At 55.8% G+C, this 15,955-nt stretch overlaps 1 protein-coding gene across 1 annotated transcript; it reads right to left on the reverse strand.

Annotated features, from left to right (window-relative positions):
* Positions 1 to 1,957: 1,957 nt before the first annotated feature.
* On the reverse strand, positions 1,958 to 8,574 carry LOC309676057 (mitotic-spindle organizing protein 2B-like). The gene is made up of 3 exons (XM_082488510.1): positions 8,409 to 8,574; positions 8,173 to 8,324; positions 1,958 to 2,175 (listed from the first exon to the last, which is right to left on the reverse strand). Exons 1-3 carry the CDS (start codon positions 8,555 to 8,557, stop codon positions 2,015 to 2,017), a joined length of 462 nt encoding a protein of 153 aa, XP_082344636.1. The 5' UTR covers positions 8,558 to 8,574; the 3' UTR covers positions 1,958 to 2,014.
* Between the last annotated feature and the right edge of the window lie 7,381 nt (positions 8,575 to 15,955).

Here is a 15,955-nt window from a genome sequence, read left to right on the forward strand (position 1 = left end):
CACTGCCCCCCAGTCCAAGAGGTGGTCTGGAGGGTGACCCTCATTCACCATCGTGATGGGTGCCCATGGACAGCCCTGGAAGCAGCCAGGTCAGGGGCTCGCTGGCACTGTGGAAGTTCCCAGGGTTCCTCCACCCCTCGTTGTCCCTCTGCTCCTCTTTCTTGATGGAAAAGGGCCTTGAATCACATAACCTAATATTGTCCCATGGGGTGGTGGAGGCTCCCGCCTGCATCCCAGCCTTGGGGGACGCTCCTGTGCAGAAGCCTGTCTGCACCCTCCAGCCCCAAGGGATGCGCCCGTGCAAGATGTGGCAAAAGCCACCCCACAGAGGCCCACCGACAGGTCTCCTTACACCCCCAAAAGTGTGCTTTCCCCAACACACCGTTTCCTTCTGCAACAAAACCAGGTCTGATCCCTCCCCGTCCTCTGACTGCAGCAGTTTTGGGAGGGAACCAGGCAAGAAAGACCCAACATTAATGCTGCCCCTACCAGCCCTGGCCTCTCCTGCTCCTCTGCATGCCAGCCCTGACTCACCCTGCCACCTCCTGCCCCATCCCACATCCTCTCCTGTCCCTTCCAGAGTGCCCCTCGCACCAGCCTGAGGGGACTTACAGTCCCCCCGCATTGCCAGGGCTGGCACCGCCTCGGCCCGCGGTACCTGAGGACCCTGAGGCTGAAGGGCCACGGTGGACTACCCCTGCCCCAAGATGCTGCACTCCAGCCAGGCCCCAGCTGCCGCACCTCGTCGCAACCCTACAGGAGCACTTGCAGCTCCAGGAGGAAACAAGGATGGGGTTGTGAGAAGGATGGACATGGCCTTGGGGGTCAGGATGCAGCTTGGGGTGGAGGGGGCACATCAGACATAGAATCACAGAACTGTTTGGATTGGAAGGGACTTAAAGGCCATTTAGTTCCCACCCCCCTGCCCTGGGCAGGGACACCTCCCACCAGCCCAGGTGGCTCCAAGCCCCGTCCAACATGGCCTTGAACACCTCCAGGAACGGGGCAGCCACAACTTATCTGCGCATCATTAATATTCTCCGTGAAAACTTGTGCAAGAGTATCATACCCTCCAGTATTTTTTCCTCTTGGGGAGGAAAAGATTTTAGCAGCTGTGGAACCAGGTTCATGAGATCTCCTTGAGCCTAGGAAACATCATCTATCCCCCACAAAGAATGGAGGCACTTTATCTTAATTAGGGAAATGGCTTTCAGTAAGAGCTCCTGAGCTGCGAAGACTACAGCAGGCACACCCACTGCCTGGATACGCTCTGGAATGATGAACTGCAACACTTAAGCTCTAACAAATCCACTTACCTCTTTCAGCCACTTGCATGTCTCTTACGCTAAGTGATGGAGCTATTCCCTCCCTTATCCGGCATAATCTCCTCGTTTAACCTGGCTCATTAGGCAAAGGGTTCTGTAACACTTTACAAATGAAGAATCACATTAGCATCACCGCAAGGACTAAACGTTGTGCGATGACGGGATGCGGTAGGTCAAACTGGATTTCAGATTAAGGTGCCAAAACCCGCAAGAGCGTGCACGTGAAGGGGACAGGGCAACCACCAGTTTAACGTGCAAGAACATACCCCCCACCGGGCAGCCAGGCTTCCAGTGCAAGCTGCCACCACTGCAGGGCTCAGCGATGCTAATATATGACCCACCTCAGCATTCCCTACCTCGAAATTCAGCCAAGTAGACCTTCTGCCGTTACAACTAGCCTGAACACACCAAGATGGATTTTAGGGAAGGAGGCAGAGAGGAGCATTGGCTTGTGAGAGAGTCACGACCTCTCTGGAGCAAGCCGAGCACTATTCCAGGCTTTTCTCAGCTTCACATCTCTTTCTTTGTCCCATCTGCCTTCAGGTAACCCCTAGTAATCCACGTTGGCGAAGGAAGTTGTGGAAATAAGAAACAGCAGCAGCAGAAACAACACACGACACAAGAGGTTTTAACAAGCACGGTTTATACACATTGTCAAGCATCAAAATACATCGCTTCCAAAGCCTTATTTAGGTACTGTTGCCTCCTCCACCGCTCTTTCCAGAAGCTCCTGCTTTCTGCAGCCGGCTGGCGCTCGGCTGCCGAGGCATCCTCTGGGCAGATCCTTCCCGGCTGCTCCTTTCTGCAAGGACCTGGGTCCCGCTGACAGCAGAAGTGGTTTTATTTCTCCCTGAAAAAACGAAAGCGTGCATTAAATTTCAAGCCCCGCACCCACGTGCCACCACGCAGCACCTCAGCTGCAAGCGCTCCGTAAGAAGTCATGCAAAAGGCAAAATTGTATTAGGTGTCGCAAACGTATCCAGCATCCAACACAGACAGCAAATTGGTGAATTCGGCTCCAGAAGTACCGGGGCCACAGAACCCGGACAAGTTGCAGTAGGAGCCTTGTCAATTTTCATCAGGTTTAATCTACAAAGTAACCGAGCCACTTTGTCTGTTAGACGCTCGCTTTCGTTTGGCGCAGGAACACCCGCGCTGCAAACCGACGCTTCAAGAAGAACATGAAGAGCATCTAACACCTCAAGGCTGGGAATAAGTGAATCGATGGTGAGACCCCACCTGGAGCGCTGCGTCCAGCTCTGGAGCTTCCAACATAGAAAAGACATGGACCTGTTGGAGCAGGGCCAGAGGAGGCCACAGAGATGCTGGGAGGGCTGGAGCCCCTCTGCTGGGAGGACAGGCTGGGAGAGTTGGGGGGGGGCAGCCTGGAGGAGAGAAAGCTCCGCAGAGACCTTAAAGCAGTATCTGAAGGCGGCCTACACAAAAGCTGGAGAGGGACTTTTTACAAGGGCATGTAGTGATAGGATGAGGGGTGATGGCTTCAAACTGGAAGAGGGAAGATTTAGATGAGATATTAGGAAGAAATTTTTCACTGTGGGGGCGGTGAGCCCCTGGCACAGGGTGCCCCGAGAAGCTGTGGCTGCCCCATCCCTGGAGGTGTTCAAGGCCAGGTTGGATGGGGCTTGGAGCAACCTGGGCTGGTGGGAGGTGTCCCTGCCCAGGGCAGGGGGGTTGGGATGAGATGATCTTCAAGGTCCCTTCCAACCTAAACCATTCTATGGTTCTACGATCCTTTGGCAGACTGCCAGGTTTGCCATGCACGGTCTCGCTCACATCCCCACATAAATACCACAAGCAGCGAATGCTCTTCTGCAGCACAACCTGGCAGGTCTTCAAAGCCTTCAGAGCTCACACATGCTCTCCAGAGCCAAAAGAGCACCCCGGCTAACGCAGCCTCCCTGAGAAGACAGAGCAAAGCAGGCAGGGAAGGCTGGCAAAACACGGCTCGACAAGTCCAGCTGAATTGTTTTGGAGCAGAGGAAGAGGAGAAAAAAAAAAAAAAAAAAAGATGATGGTTTTCAAATGCACTTCCTAAAGTAGTTAACGAAGGCCTTAAGTAAGCATTGAGCAGGGGGTCATTATTTAAGCACATTTTCTCTTGCAAACATTTACCTGAAGAAAAGAATTTGGAGAAAGAAGAGAACACGAAATCAGTGGAGACCTACACAGGCCCACAAATCACCCGCACAGAACTTGTACCTTCCTCTTCTCCAGCAAGCGCATTTCTTCGTAACAGGTTAGGTATTCAACCGCATTACTAGACACCACCACGAAGCAAGCTTACATTAAGAAGAGTCCCAGATCCTATTCAAGATACTGACAAGCCTCCTTAGATGCTCGAACATCTCACTTCAGCACATCGGGCAAGAAGCCTCTAAACGAGATGCCCGAAGGTGGGTTAAGACTCGTGATTCTCAAAAGCATATTTTTTCCACACAGAGAAGGAAAACGCACCCCGTGAGCCTGTGGCTGGTGGTGGGCTCAGAAGCGTTTCCAACAGGCACCTAAGCATGAGGTAGGGTTTCCCGGGGCAGGAAAGCATTCTGAGCCCTGCTGCCCAACGGTTCCAATCCACAGAGCGGGGCGAGAGGCCCACAGTGGAGAAAGGATCTTGAAAAGCAAGCTCACGTTAACCACACATTTGAGTACAGAGAAATGAGCCGGGACAAGGCTTTGGGAAGTAGCTTGATGGAAGACACTTGGTCCGGGGAAGCGGGGAATGTGGAAAAACCAGCTGGAGCGCAAAGAGCGAGAGAAGCATCGAAGAATATTCATCAGCCGTGGGGAAAAAAAAAAAAAAAAAAAAAAAAAAAAAAAAAAAAAAAGAGGAGGGCATTGACGTAGTCATGTCAATAGAGAGGCAGAAAACTGCAGGGAAACCACCAGGGGCTTGACGGTTGCCTGACGGGAACAGAAAGCGTGGAAATAATACGGAAGAAAATGGCATATTTAACTATACAAAGGTAAACTAGACATAGCCTAGGTCAAACCCAACACCACTGTCCTCGCGGGACGCACAGAAGGAAGTTGCCTGGATATCCTTTCTCTTTCAAAGCAGCTCTTTCCCTCCCAAATCAACAACTGCCGAGGAACTGTTTCGAACGCGGCTTGCACGAGGTTGTATCTTAGCTAACCACGCCGGACGGATGCTCCAATACTCAAACACAGTAATTTTTAGCCAGCTGTCATGAATTCCGTTACCAGCAAACACTATATGGCTATATTCTATGGGAAAACGCAAAATAAAGTAATTTGTGTTAGACGCCCTGTTGCTTTAGCTGTAAAAAAGCTGAAATAAGTACCGGGGAGAACCCACCACCATCAATAGCGTTGTTCAGAAGTGCTGTAACAGTCTTTTTTTTAAGCTGCTTTAAAAAAAAAAAAAACAAAACAAACAAACAAACAAACAAAAAACCCACCTCCCTGCACCGCAATGTGCTGAAACACCGAAGCCCATATCTCATCGTTACCAATAAAACTTGGCGGAGCAGTCTCAGCTAATCTTTAGCGAGACCTGGATTACTTCAGCCACACGTCTGTCTTCAGACAAAGGAGGAAGCACGGGAGATACGCCGAGCTGAAGGACACCGCGCGAAGCAGCTTGGCAAGCTGGGATATGGGATATGGGATATGCCCTGTTCCCTGTATCAGCACAAGGAGCTCTGGCTTTATCGGCAGGCACAAGTCCCAGCTACGCAGAGGAGGCATCTCCCACCTCCAGATGCCCGGTCTTGCGTGGAAGCCGCACCACCACCCTCTTAAAGGGAAGCAGCATCTTCCAACAGGAGATGGAAGGGCCAACAGCAGAAGGTTGCCCTTCCTGGCAGCAGCTCCTAAAGGGAAAGGAGGCAAGGCAAGGCAAGGCGAGCCAAGGCGAACGCTCCTGCGGAACAGATCCAGCCCCAGTCACCCCATTAACGCTCACCCAGTTCCTGAGACGTGGGGCTTGGGACTGTGCCCAGAACTAGAAGGCTCGGCGAGCAAGGAGCGATTCCTCCTCCTCTTCTGGTGGAGCTGGCTGGCTGTTTCCCCAATTGAAGGAGAGAAGAATCACTCTGCTGAAGAGATGCCAGTGTTCCTGGGATCTTTACTTCAGCAGCATGCTTTCCCCCACGGGCTGCAGTAGAACCAGCTCCCGTCTTGAGCTAAGCGGTTCAAACCCTAATTCAGCCTAAGGTGGTCGAGTAAAACACAGCCAAGGCTGGCACTGGTGGCCCAGTTCTGCTTTAGATCATTACCGATTTCCACAAACTGAGAGATCTCTCTTTGTTTTCACGAGCTTCAACCAGCAATCAACGCTCCAGGCACGTCCATCTCTCCAAGTGTCCGCGGGGGCGCCTCGGAGTCAGGCAACAAGCTAGCCAAACTTTGCACAAAGCCGCAGAAGCCTGTTCACGTGCACGTGGCGCCCAACTTAGGTCAGGCCGGGCACTGAGCGAACACTTCCCCCTCCTTTGACCAAACCACAGCAAGCACAGACAATCTGGCCTTCCATCCCGGCGGCTACGGAAACAGATCCTCCCAAGGAGAGCTGGACAAAAACGTGTCCTCCTCTCGATGTCAGTGAGATCGTACCGGTATTTGGTATACTCACAGGAACAAGGACGCGGGACTAAGGTTGTGATAAGCCACCGCTGAGTTTAAGCGGCTTGATGGCCACGATCCTCCTGTCTCAAGAAGCTCCGGTGATCTCAGAGCACCAACGAGCCCTGAAGATGTATTTTAGCCTCATGAAATAAAGCAGCAAAGTGAAATAAGACACTGAAGGCCAAGCTAATGCTGTGAACATTTACCACCAGCTAGCACCATCTTTCTTGGAACTTCACTACGCTTCGGTTCCGAGAGCTCATCACCACCCTGGGACATCAACATGTCGATTTTAAAGGGAAAATTTATGGAGGGGGAAGTCTGGCCGGAGACACTAGGACTGCAATCTGTCTCAGGCGCCATCTTGGACCAGGAGATGCTCTGCTAGAGATGCAGAACAGGGATCCTGGATTGGTGCAGGCACCGCTGAATTCAGCTCCCAGGGCAGATCCCAGCAACCCACAGCCTCCCTGAGGCACCAGCAGCACCTCGGGTTGGTCGGAGCTAACAGTGAAGGGCGTATCAACCCTACCTTAGGGTTTCTGGCTTTTCCTCTTAAGGAATTTAATGCTGATGGACAAACAAGTTGCCATCTAACTGTTTCAAATCTGAGCTGGCCGACTGGCAGCCAAAACCAGCCCGTGGCAGCAGCCCAATGCTAGGGGACATTTAGAGTCGCTCCTCAACCACACGTGAGGCTGTTCTCTTTACCGCAACCAACTTCTCCGCTGGAGTCTTGGCCACTTTATCCACACGCTCCAAATTCCCGCTCGTGCTCTGGCGAACTTCCGCAAGAGTCTCTCTGCAGCCACCCCTTGGTGGGCTCAATGAGACAATTCTCATCCATTTTCTCCTCCGTGGGAATCCGCTCCGCTCTGGATTGCGCCGTGGTCACCCTCCCCCTAAAACTGACTGCTCGCAGCCGGTCCAACGAATCTTTGCCTTTCGTCTTCGCTTCCCATCGGACTTACTGCTGGACTTGCAAGCACGGCCACAAGAATAAACACCCCACCACCACCACGGCAGCCTCAGCAGTGAGACCGGACGAAGCAGTAGTACGCTATCACGACAGGGAGCCCCTACTTTCCCCACCACCACCACCCCACTCCAGTTACCTATACCGACAAAGCTTCTCTTTCTTGCCTCTTTCTCACGTCGTTCCCATGCACAGCCCTTCCCAACAGCCACTTTTCCAAGTTTTGCCTCAAAAACCCAACCACGGGTCAACACATCAGCTACAACAGTTTTTTTTTCATCCTGAAGGAGGGAGAGAAGGACACAACAACCCAACGTGACTTGACCTCAGCCACGTCTAGGCTCCAGCCGGATGAAGACGTGCACCCACATTACCGGTGCGGCAATTTTGTTCTCAGCAAGCACAATGATGACAAAACCTCCCCGTTTCGGCCGGTGCCCCTTTCTGCTGTATTTTTTTTTGGAGCACGAGAGAAACGAGAGCCTTTTCACAGTGCGCTCCAGCTTAGTGACAGCGGACCTATTTCAGCCACCTCTTTTTAAACCTTGTGGAAATAGCTCACAGAGGTCTCGAGCTACCAGCCGAAAGCCACGTGGTTCAGGGAGTCAGCAAGTTTTATTAGGGCCGGTTTGGGGGTAAAAAAAAAAAAAAAAAAACAAAAAACAAACCCAAAAACCTGTGTAGGATACAGCACAGCTCCAGGGCTACATTTGATGCTGTCCACTGAGATTACATCAATAACAGAAGAGAACCGCATCCAAAAGCGGCGGCTATTTTAGCCGATAACCCCACACTTTAGCCAATAACCCCCTGTTCCCACCCAAAGACCATCCGCCGGGGAAGAGTGGAGGAATCCTCGTTTTCCCGGGATTCCCAACACGCCAGAAACTTCACTTTTTCTTTGAGTTCGATATCAGTGAAGCAGCACCGCATAATATCAGATTGGGGGGGGGGGGGGGGGGGAACTGCTGGTGGCAGGGCCAGGAGGCCACAGAAGCAAACACAGGCGACCCCAACGGCCCCCCGCCCCACCATCCCCGCTGCCTAAAAATAATTAAAAAAAAAATAATAATAATAATTCACGGAAACAGGCAGCGGGCGGCAGGCAGGAGGCGGGCGGGGGGGGGGGGGGGGGAGCGGGGCGGGGGCACGGCCGTCCTCGGGGGGCTCTGCGCGGGGAGACGCGGGGGTCAGGGCCCGCAACCGCCGCCGTTTCCCCGCCCCCCCACCCCACCCCACCCCCGGCCCCAGACCGCCGCTTACCTCGGGTGTCGGCGGGGAGCGGCGCCGGGGCGGCGGAGGGGGGGGGGGCGGCCTCCGGTGCCGGCGGCAGCCGCTGCCCGGCGCACATGGACTTGAGCACCTGGAAGACGGCGAGCGGCGCCACGTTCATGCGCAGCAGGTCCAGCAGCACCCTGCGGGGACACCCGTCAGCGGCGGCACCGGGGGGGCACCGGTGGCACCGGGGGGGAGGGGGGGGTCCGAGCCCCGCCGCTCACCGGAACACCTCCGGGTCCAGCCCGCTGCCCGCCGCCTGGGCCAGCTCGAACAGCTCCGCCTCCTCCGCGCTCAGCAGCTGCTTCCGCCGTAGCCGCGCCTCCGCCATCGCGGCCGCCGCCGCCATCCCCGCCGCCGCCGCCTCCGACATGGAGGCGCTCCGCCCCCCCATCGAGACCCCGCCCCCCCCTCAGCGCCAGCCCACGCCTCGCCGCGCCCCGGCCACGCCCCCCTCCCTGCCAGGCCGGTTCCCTCACTGCCAGGCCTCGCCCCCTCACGACCCCGCCCCCTCAGCTGCCAGGTTACGCCCCCTCACTGCCAGCCCGTTCAGTCGCCGCCAGGCCCCCGCCCCCTCGCTCTCCCGCCCCGCCCCTCACCGCCTGGCCACGCCCCCTCACTGACAGCTCATTCCCCACTACCAAGCCCCGCCCCCTCATTGCCTGACCACGCCCCACGCCCCCCCTTTGCCCCGCCCCCCCCCCGGCGCCGGGCCCAGCCCCGGGCATGGCGCGCCGGGCCCCGGGCAGCCCCGGCCCCTCCCGGCCGGGACCGGCAGGTGGCAGCCGCGCTCCAGCCGTAGCCGAGGCCTGCCCGTAGGGGGGTGGGGGGGTGGCTTCTCGGTGGGGCTCCCTGAGCCTCCTCCACCCTCCCCCGAGGGCTCCCCCGCTGACCCCCGAGCTGGAGTTGCTGGTGGACACCTGCCCCGGGCCTCCAAACTGGAGGGCATCACCCACAAGGTTGTGGGTCCAACCCTCCCCAGCTTAGAATCATAGAATCACAGAACGGTTTGGGTTGGAAGGGACCCTAAAGATCATCCGGTCCCCCCCCTGCCCTGGGCAGGGACACCTCCCACCAGCCCAGGTTGCTCCAAGCCCCGTCCAACCTGGTCTTGAACACCTCCAGGGATGGGGCAGCCACAGTTTCTCTGGGCAGCAGCTTCTTTTCCACAAGCTGTCACATATTTTGGCTGAGCAAAACTGACGTTTCTTTATTCATACTGGAACAGACATGCGAAGTACATGGTGGGGGAGACCACATCAAGGCTCACCATCTTCCTCGTACCCATCTATGTGTGGGCAGGTGAACACGTACTCGATGTCGGCAGCAAGCAAGGGCACCCCACCCCCTTGCTGGATTTCTTCTTGCATTTTTCCCACTTTAAGACAGAAATAGCTGGTTGTCCTCACTGCCATGGTCATCTGGGTGACTTCTCCTTGTTTGACCATCCTCAATCCCCCAAGTGATTCATAACCTGTATTGCAGGGCCAACTCTGGATGCTGGTTTCAATCTCCTATCACAGAATCACAGAATGGTCAGGGTTGGAAAGGACCTCTGGAGATCATCTCCTCCAACCCCCTGCCAGAGCAGGGGCACCTACAGCAGCTGCACAAGACGGCATCCAGGTGGGTTTTGAATATCTCCAGCGGAGACTCCACCACCTCCCTGGGCAGCCTGTGCCAGTGCTCCGTCACCCTCACAGATGTTTTTCCTCATGTTGAGATGGAATTTCCCATGTTCCAGTTTGCTTCCATCCTCTTGTCCTGTCACTGAGCACCACTGAAAAGAGTCTGGCCCCATCCTCTTGATACCCACCCTTTAGATATTGATAAGCATTGATGAGATCCCCTCTCAGTCTTCTCCAGGCTAAACAGACACAGGTCCCTCAGCCTTTCCTCATCAGAGAGATGCTCCAGCCCCCTGATCACCTTCATAGCCCTCCGCTGGACCCTCTCCAGCAGTTCCCTGTCCTTCTTGAACCAGGGAGCCCAGAACTGGACACTGCTCCAGATGTGGCCTCACCAGGGCAGAGTAGAGGGGGGGGATGACCTCCCTTGACCTGCTGGCCACGCTCTTCTTGATGCACCCCAGGAGATCATTGGCCTTCTTGGCCAGCAGGGCACGTTGCGGGACAGCGGTAGGAAAGGGGGCTAATGAGAGGCAATGGGAGCGCTTCAGGCCGCAGGCATGGGCAGCAAATTTGGGTGCGGAGAAGCCATACGCGCCAGCTGCCCTGTGGAGCTACACACAGGTAGTCACCCGTGCTCACGTACCCCACCGTCCGACTCTGCCAGGCTGCAGCATCCCTAACGCGCTTCAGTTCCCAAGCCAGCAGAGAGCAGCTGGCGTTGCCTGGGGAAGGAAATTGGAAATTTGGGCCTTGAGTTGCACCGTGGCAAGGCAACGTCAAGCTGAGATTGCAATTCCTCTATCTAAATGGAAATGAGCAGCGCCTCTGCCATCAGGGAGGGATCGCCTGGCCCCGCTCCCCCCGTCTCGGCGCATGCAGAGACCACGGACGGACCAGCTGCACTGCTGAACGGAGAGCAGAGCTGGCAGACCGCCGCCACGCAGGGACGTCCGCCATCCCAGCGCCACCACGAGAGACACCCGTCTCGTCCCTGCGTCAAGCCACGGGAGAGAGCTGCTTCCACTCCACACCCCGAGCGACCTGCCAGCCCCTCAAACCCATCACCCACCACAGGGCGCCCCGACCTTGCGTCCTGACGGGCCTTCAACCTCGCCGACAGACAGACATTTACTGGATCTGCCAAGATGGGAATGAGATGTAGGACGATAAAAGGAAGATCTCGCTGCTAACGGCCCCAAGCGGGACCAGCCCAGCAGGGACAATTATCACGGTGCTGATAACGGGAGCAGCTGCTGCCAGCGGGAATTACCACGCTGTCCTGGTCTGCGGGGCCAGAGCCACAATGGCTGGGGTCGCCCCAAATGATGGACTTCCAGAGGAACCCTCAGCTGAGCAGGGCAGTGCGGGGGAGGGGGTTCTGCGATGCGGAGGGCACTGGGCAACATCCCCGTGCTTGCTCTCTTGCCTGCCCTGGTGTATGTCATGCTGCTTCCCTTGGGACTGGCTGGAAGTCAAACGCAAGGGCAAGAACCCTCACCACATGGGTGATGCACTCTCCCACCTGGACCACCTGCCTGTGGCATCTGGGAGCTCAGCTACCAGTCTCAGCAGAAGAGGGTTAGCTCAGCCCCTCTCTGGAAAAGAAGAAAACCAAGAATCTCAGCTTGTACCTCCTCCTTCCCAGCCCCAGCCAGCTCCAGCTGGCAGCTCTCCATGCTTGCTCTGGTCACCAGCACCACAAACAGGGCCTGAGACCTTCCCAGGGCAAGGGATGGAAGATCCTGCCTCTCCCATGCCTCCTGCACAGTCTGCTGTGGGCCATGGCTGTGGGTCACATCTTCCTCACCTTTCTTCGTGTTGGCCTGGATGGGCACATTCTGCAAATTTTTAGAGTGGCAACACTCTCCTCTGGACTGCGTGGTGCCTTCTGCCCTCTGAAGCATTTCTGTGGTCTCCGACATCATAGAACCATTGAATGGTTTGGGTTAGAAGGGACCTTAAAGATCATCTAGTTCCAACCCCCTGCCATGGGCAGGGACACCTCCCACCAGACCAGGTGGCTCCAAGCCCTGTCCAACCTGGCCTTGAACACCTCCAGGGAATAGGGCAGCCACAGCTTCTCTGGGCAACCTGCGCCAGGGGCTCACCACCCTCAGAGTGAAAATTTCTTCCTCATATCTTATCTAAATCTCCCCTCTTCCAGTTTGAAGCCATCACCCCTTGTCCTATCACTACATACTCGTAAAAAGTCCCTCTCCATCTTTCTTGAAGGCCCCCTTCAGATACTGGAAGGATGCTATAAGGTCTCCCTGGAGCCTTGTCTTCTCCAGGCTGAACAACCCCAATTCTCTCAGCCTGTCCTCATAGCAGAGGTGCTGATCATCTTTGTGGCCTCCTCTGGCCCCACTCCAACAGGTCTATGTCCTTCTTATGTTGGGGGCTCCAAGGCTGAATGTAGTACTCCAGTTGTGGTGTCACGAGAGCAGGGTAGAGGGGCGGAATCCCCTCCCTCGCCCTGCTGGCCTCCTTCTGATGCAGCCCAGGATACGGTTGGCCTTCTGGGCTGCGATTGTGCATTGCCGGCTCAGGTTGAGCTTCTCATCTCAGCACCCCCAAGTCCTTCTCCTCAGGGCTGCTCTCAGTCCATTCTCCGCCCAGCCTGGATTTGTGCATGGGATTGCCCCGACCTACATGCAGGACCTTGCACTTGGCCTTGTTGAACTTCATGAGGTTGGCATGGGTCCACCTCTCCAGCCTGTCCAGGTCCCTCTGAATGGCATCACTTCCCTCCCAGTCTTCTCTCTCCCAAGCCGACTGGTCAGTAGAGGAAGTCATTGAGATCCCATAAACATCCTCTGAGAAGACCTCACTTACTGGAGCTGCAATCTGAGGAGCACCTGGGCCTCTGGCTTAAATGGCATCTGACAGGACACTGCGTCTTGCCGCCCACCACAGACACCCGCCATTACCTTTGGCAGGACTTTGACACCTAGTCACCACACAGCCCGTGGTTTCCAGAGCAGGACGTGAGCCAGGACAGTGCAGGATGGTGGTGCCAGGCTGCACCTCCGCCCTTGTAAGACGCGGTTACGAGAGGGGCAGAGCGGAGGGGGGCGGAGGAGGCAGTACACGGAAGGAAAAGGGAATGAGGTGTATCACCAGAGCCCCGCAGTCTCTACCATACATGAGCAGCTGGAATTGGGGGGTGCTCAGATGTCGGCACACCGTGCTGGTGCCCTACACAAACACCGCCGCGATGTGGTGAGCACACGGAGGCCATGCAACGCTACGCCGCATGGAGTGCCCGCCCGTGCCGCACACGATAAAACCCGAGCGCGCTGTGCGCACGAGGGGCAAATCAGGCAGACTGTTGCCCCTGGAGAGGGGCAGCGGCACGCGTGAGCAGCGACTCAAGGCGGTCTACAGAGGCGAAGGGATGCAGGAGCCGTCCCGGTAAATCGGGACACGCTGCGCACGGTCAGAGAGAGCGCTGGCACTACAACCAGACGTGCTGGGAATCTGCGGAGAGGTAAGGCTTAATGCGTGCGGTAAATCAGGACGTGCCGTGCGTGGGCAGGGAGGCTGCGGTGCCGCGTACGGGCAGTAAATCACAGCACGCTGCACACGCGCAGCAAAGCCAACCCCGCACAGCCACAGCGAGGGAGGGCACAGGCGTGCGGAGAGAGGCCATCGGTTCCATGCAGGCACAGATCGGGACTCGCTGTGCCGCTGCCGTTTAACGGAGAAAAATCCAGCATGCATACGTTTATGCTGGAAATTAAGGGAAGGACTCGTAGCTGTGCAGGTCATCAGGCTGAGGGTGATGTGAAGGACAGAGAACGCCTGAGGCAGGACCACCAGAGGAGGACACGCTTTGAATGCGTGAGATGAGGGTCAATCAGGAGGTGCAGCATGAGATCAGGGAGGAAAGGAGCAAGGTCACCTTGCCGTGAAGGAAGGACCAGATTTAGGATAACCTGGATATGGCTGAAACAGCAAACAAATGCAGCCGATGTGCCTCCCGCACCCAAAAAAAGGGAAAAGAAGGATTAAAACATACCCAGACTTTCATACCCTTCTGAGTTGTTTTTTTTTTCTGAAGGAAACCCAGATTCAAGAGAGGAAGGCAAATGGAAACAGAATTTATCACAGATATGTCATCTCAGTGTAACAATGATTTTTCTTTGATAATTAATGGAGACAAGGTGATGCAACACATTTAGGCTGGTTAGATTTAAGGAAGGAGTTGCATTTGCTACCCAATAGGAACCAGTTTCCGATGCTGGGTATGGACACAGCAGAGGAGGAACCAGCTAATCAAGTAAACGATGGGTTGTATTAAAAGGGGTGTTTCTGAGCAAAGCGATGCTTCTAGCACTGTTCCTCCATCCCAGTCCTGGGATGACCTCACTAACGTCAATGGCAGTGTAGGGCTGGGAGTGTGGAGTCATCATGCTCGGGATGCGTTTTTGGGGAGGGTCACAGCCACATCACCAGCAAGGCACTGGGAAGATCTCACCCGGCAGATCTGCCCAAGCATGCCGTTTTGGAGACGTGCCTCCAAAATTGTGAAAGGAAAAGGAGATTACTGCCCACCAGCACAGGCTGAAAATTAGGTGGAGGCATCCAAGCATGGGTGTTTTGGGACAACTTGCAAACAGGGTACCAGGAGCAAGCAACTGGTTTGAGGACGGTGCCGGGGAAGCATGCCAGAGGGGCAGAGCAAGGGTGGTCTCCGAGTGAGGAGCTGGAACTTGCTCCTTGTGTCAAATACGTCGGTCTTTACGAGAAGAGTTGAAAGGAGGCATTCAGCGGGGCCATGTGTGTGCCACATGCATGCCTGTGCGACGTATGTGCTCCGCTGCACGTTTTGCTGGTAGCCTGCAGGGATCAGGAACAAATTTCTTTCCTTTGCTATAAACTTTGGCAGCCGAGTTGTTGGGTTATTCGATCCGGCTGCAGATCACTGTGGTTGCAGACGGAACACGGGGCGCTGTGTTCTCAGGGATATTCAGGCAACTCAGGCACCGCTGCTCGGGCTGGGGTTTTAAACTAATCCCTTACAGGAAGTTCTCCAAGTCACAAGGGCAAGGAGGGGGCACGGGTGAGGGTTTTACCCAGTCCCACAGGGCTCAGCTCCTGGAGATGCTCTCCAGCCCACGAGGTGTTCAGGAGCCCCGATGGCTGGTGACGGGGCTTGAGGGTAACCCAACCGCTTCAACCACAAACTTGACTATAGGAAGTTCCATCTAAACCTGAGGAGGGACTTCTTCCCTGTGAGGGTGGCAGAGCACTGGCACAGGCTGCCCAGAGAGGTGGGGGAGTCTCCCACTCTGGAGACATTCCAAACCCGCCTGGACACCGTCCTGTGCAACTGCTGTAGGTGACCCTGCTCTGGTGGGGGGGTTGGACTAGATGATCTCCAGAGGCCCCTTCCAACCCTGACCATTCTGTGATTCTGTGATTTCGAGCAGGTGGGAGACATTAGGGACTGCGACAGAGTTTCGGCAAGGTCAAATTCTACCCCAAATCAGCCTTTCACCCCCTCTTGGCTGCTGTCCTTCTGCAAGACTACATCCGCTGGCCAGTGAAGCCCCAAGGTGGCCCACAAGCAGGCGGAGCGGCACGGGGCTCGGGGGCCGCGCCGGCTCAGCCCTGACCGCCATACGAGAGCATGCTCCCAGCAGCACTAATCCAATTATGAAACAAGACTTCCTTCCTTCATTACCAGGGCCTGCAGCACGCTAAAGAGGCTTGGCGATTATGGAGGGCTTAGCAAGGGGCTAGAGATCAGGCGATGAATGGCAGAGCAGGGAGGAGGGGCAGAGAACAGAGGGAGCGGGGAGGTCGCATGGGATTGCCGGGACAAATGGATTGGGAATCGCTGCAGACAAAAGGTCTCTGGTCAACCTTCATGCTCCCAAGGGGGTTAACCTCAAAGCCACGTCAGGTTGCTCAGGCCCTTCTCTGTCCCGGGGATTAGCATCCTCACGAATGGGGATCCCTGTCACCTCCCCATCCCCCCACCCCCCCCGCCTCCAATTTCCAAACAACACTCATTTCGGTCACGGGACAGCAAAAAGCAGCACTAAAATAACCTTGCAAGAGAGATTCAGTCCAAATTTTCTGGGCAGCTCCTGATCAGCTCCCATCACAAACAGAGGATGCAACACACCAGC

This window comes from Vanellus vanellus (genome assembly GCF_965231255.1).
Source record: "Vanellus vanellus genome assembly, chromosome: 11".
In the NCBI taxonomy this organism is placed as follows: domain Eukaryota; kingdom Metazoa; phylum Chordata; class Aves; order Charadriiformes; family Charadriidae; genus Vanellus; species Vanellus vanellus.

Coding starts and splice junctions, on each gene's coding strand:
- LOC309676057 (XM_082488510.1), bottom strand. CDS start 8,557: ATGTCGGAGGCGGCGGCGGCGGGGATGGCGGCGGCGGCCGCGATGGCG. Junction 8,325..8,408: donor CTGGACCCGGAGGTGTTCCG/GTGAGCGGCGGG, acceptor GTGTCCCCGCAG/GGTGCTGCTGGACCTGCTGC. Junction 2,176..8,172: donor GCTCCCCGCCGACACCCGAG/GTAAGCGGCGGT, acceptor TCGTTTTTTCAG/GGAGAAATAAAACCACTTCT.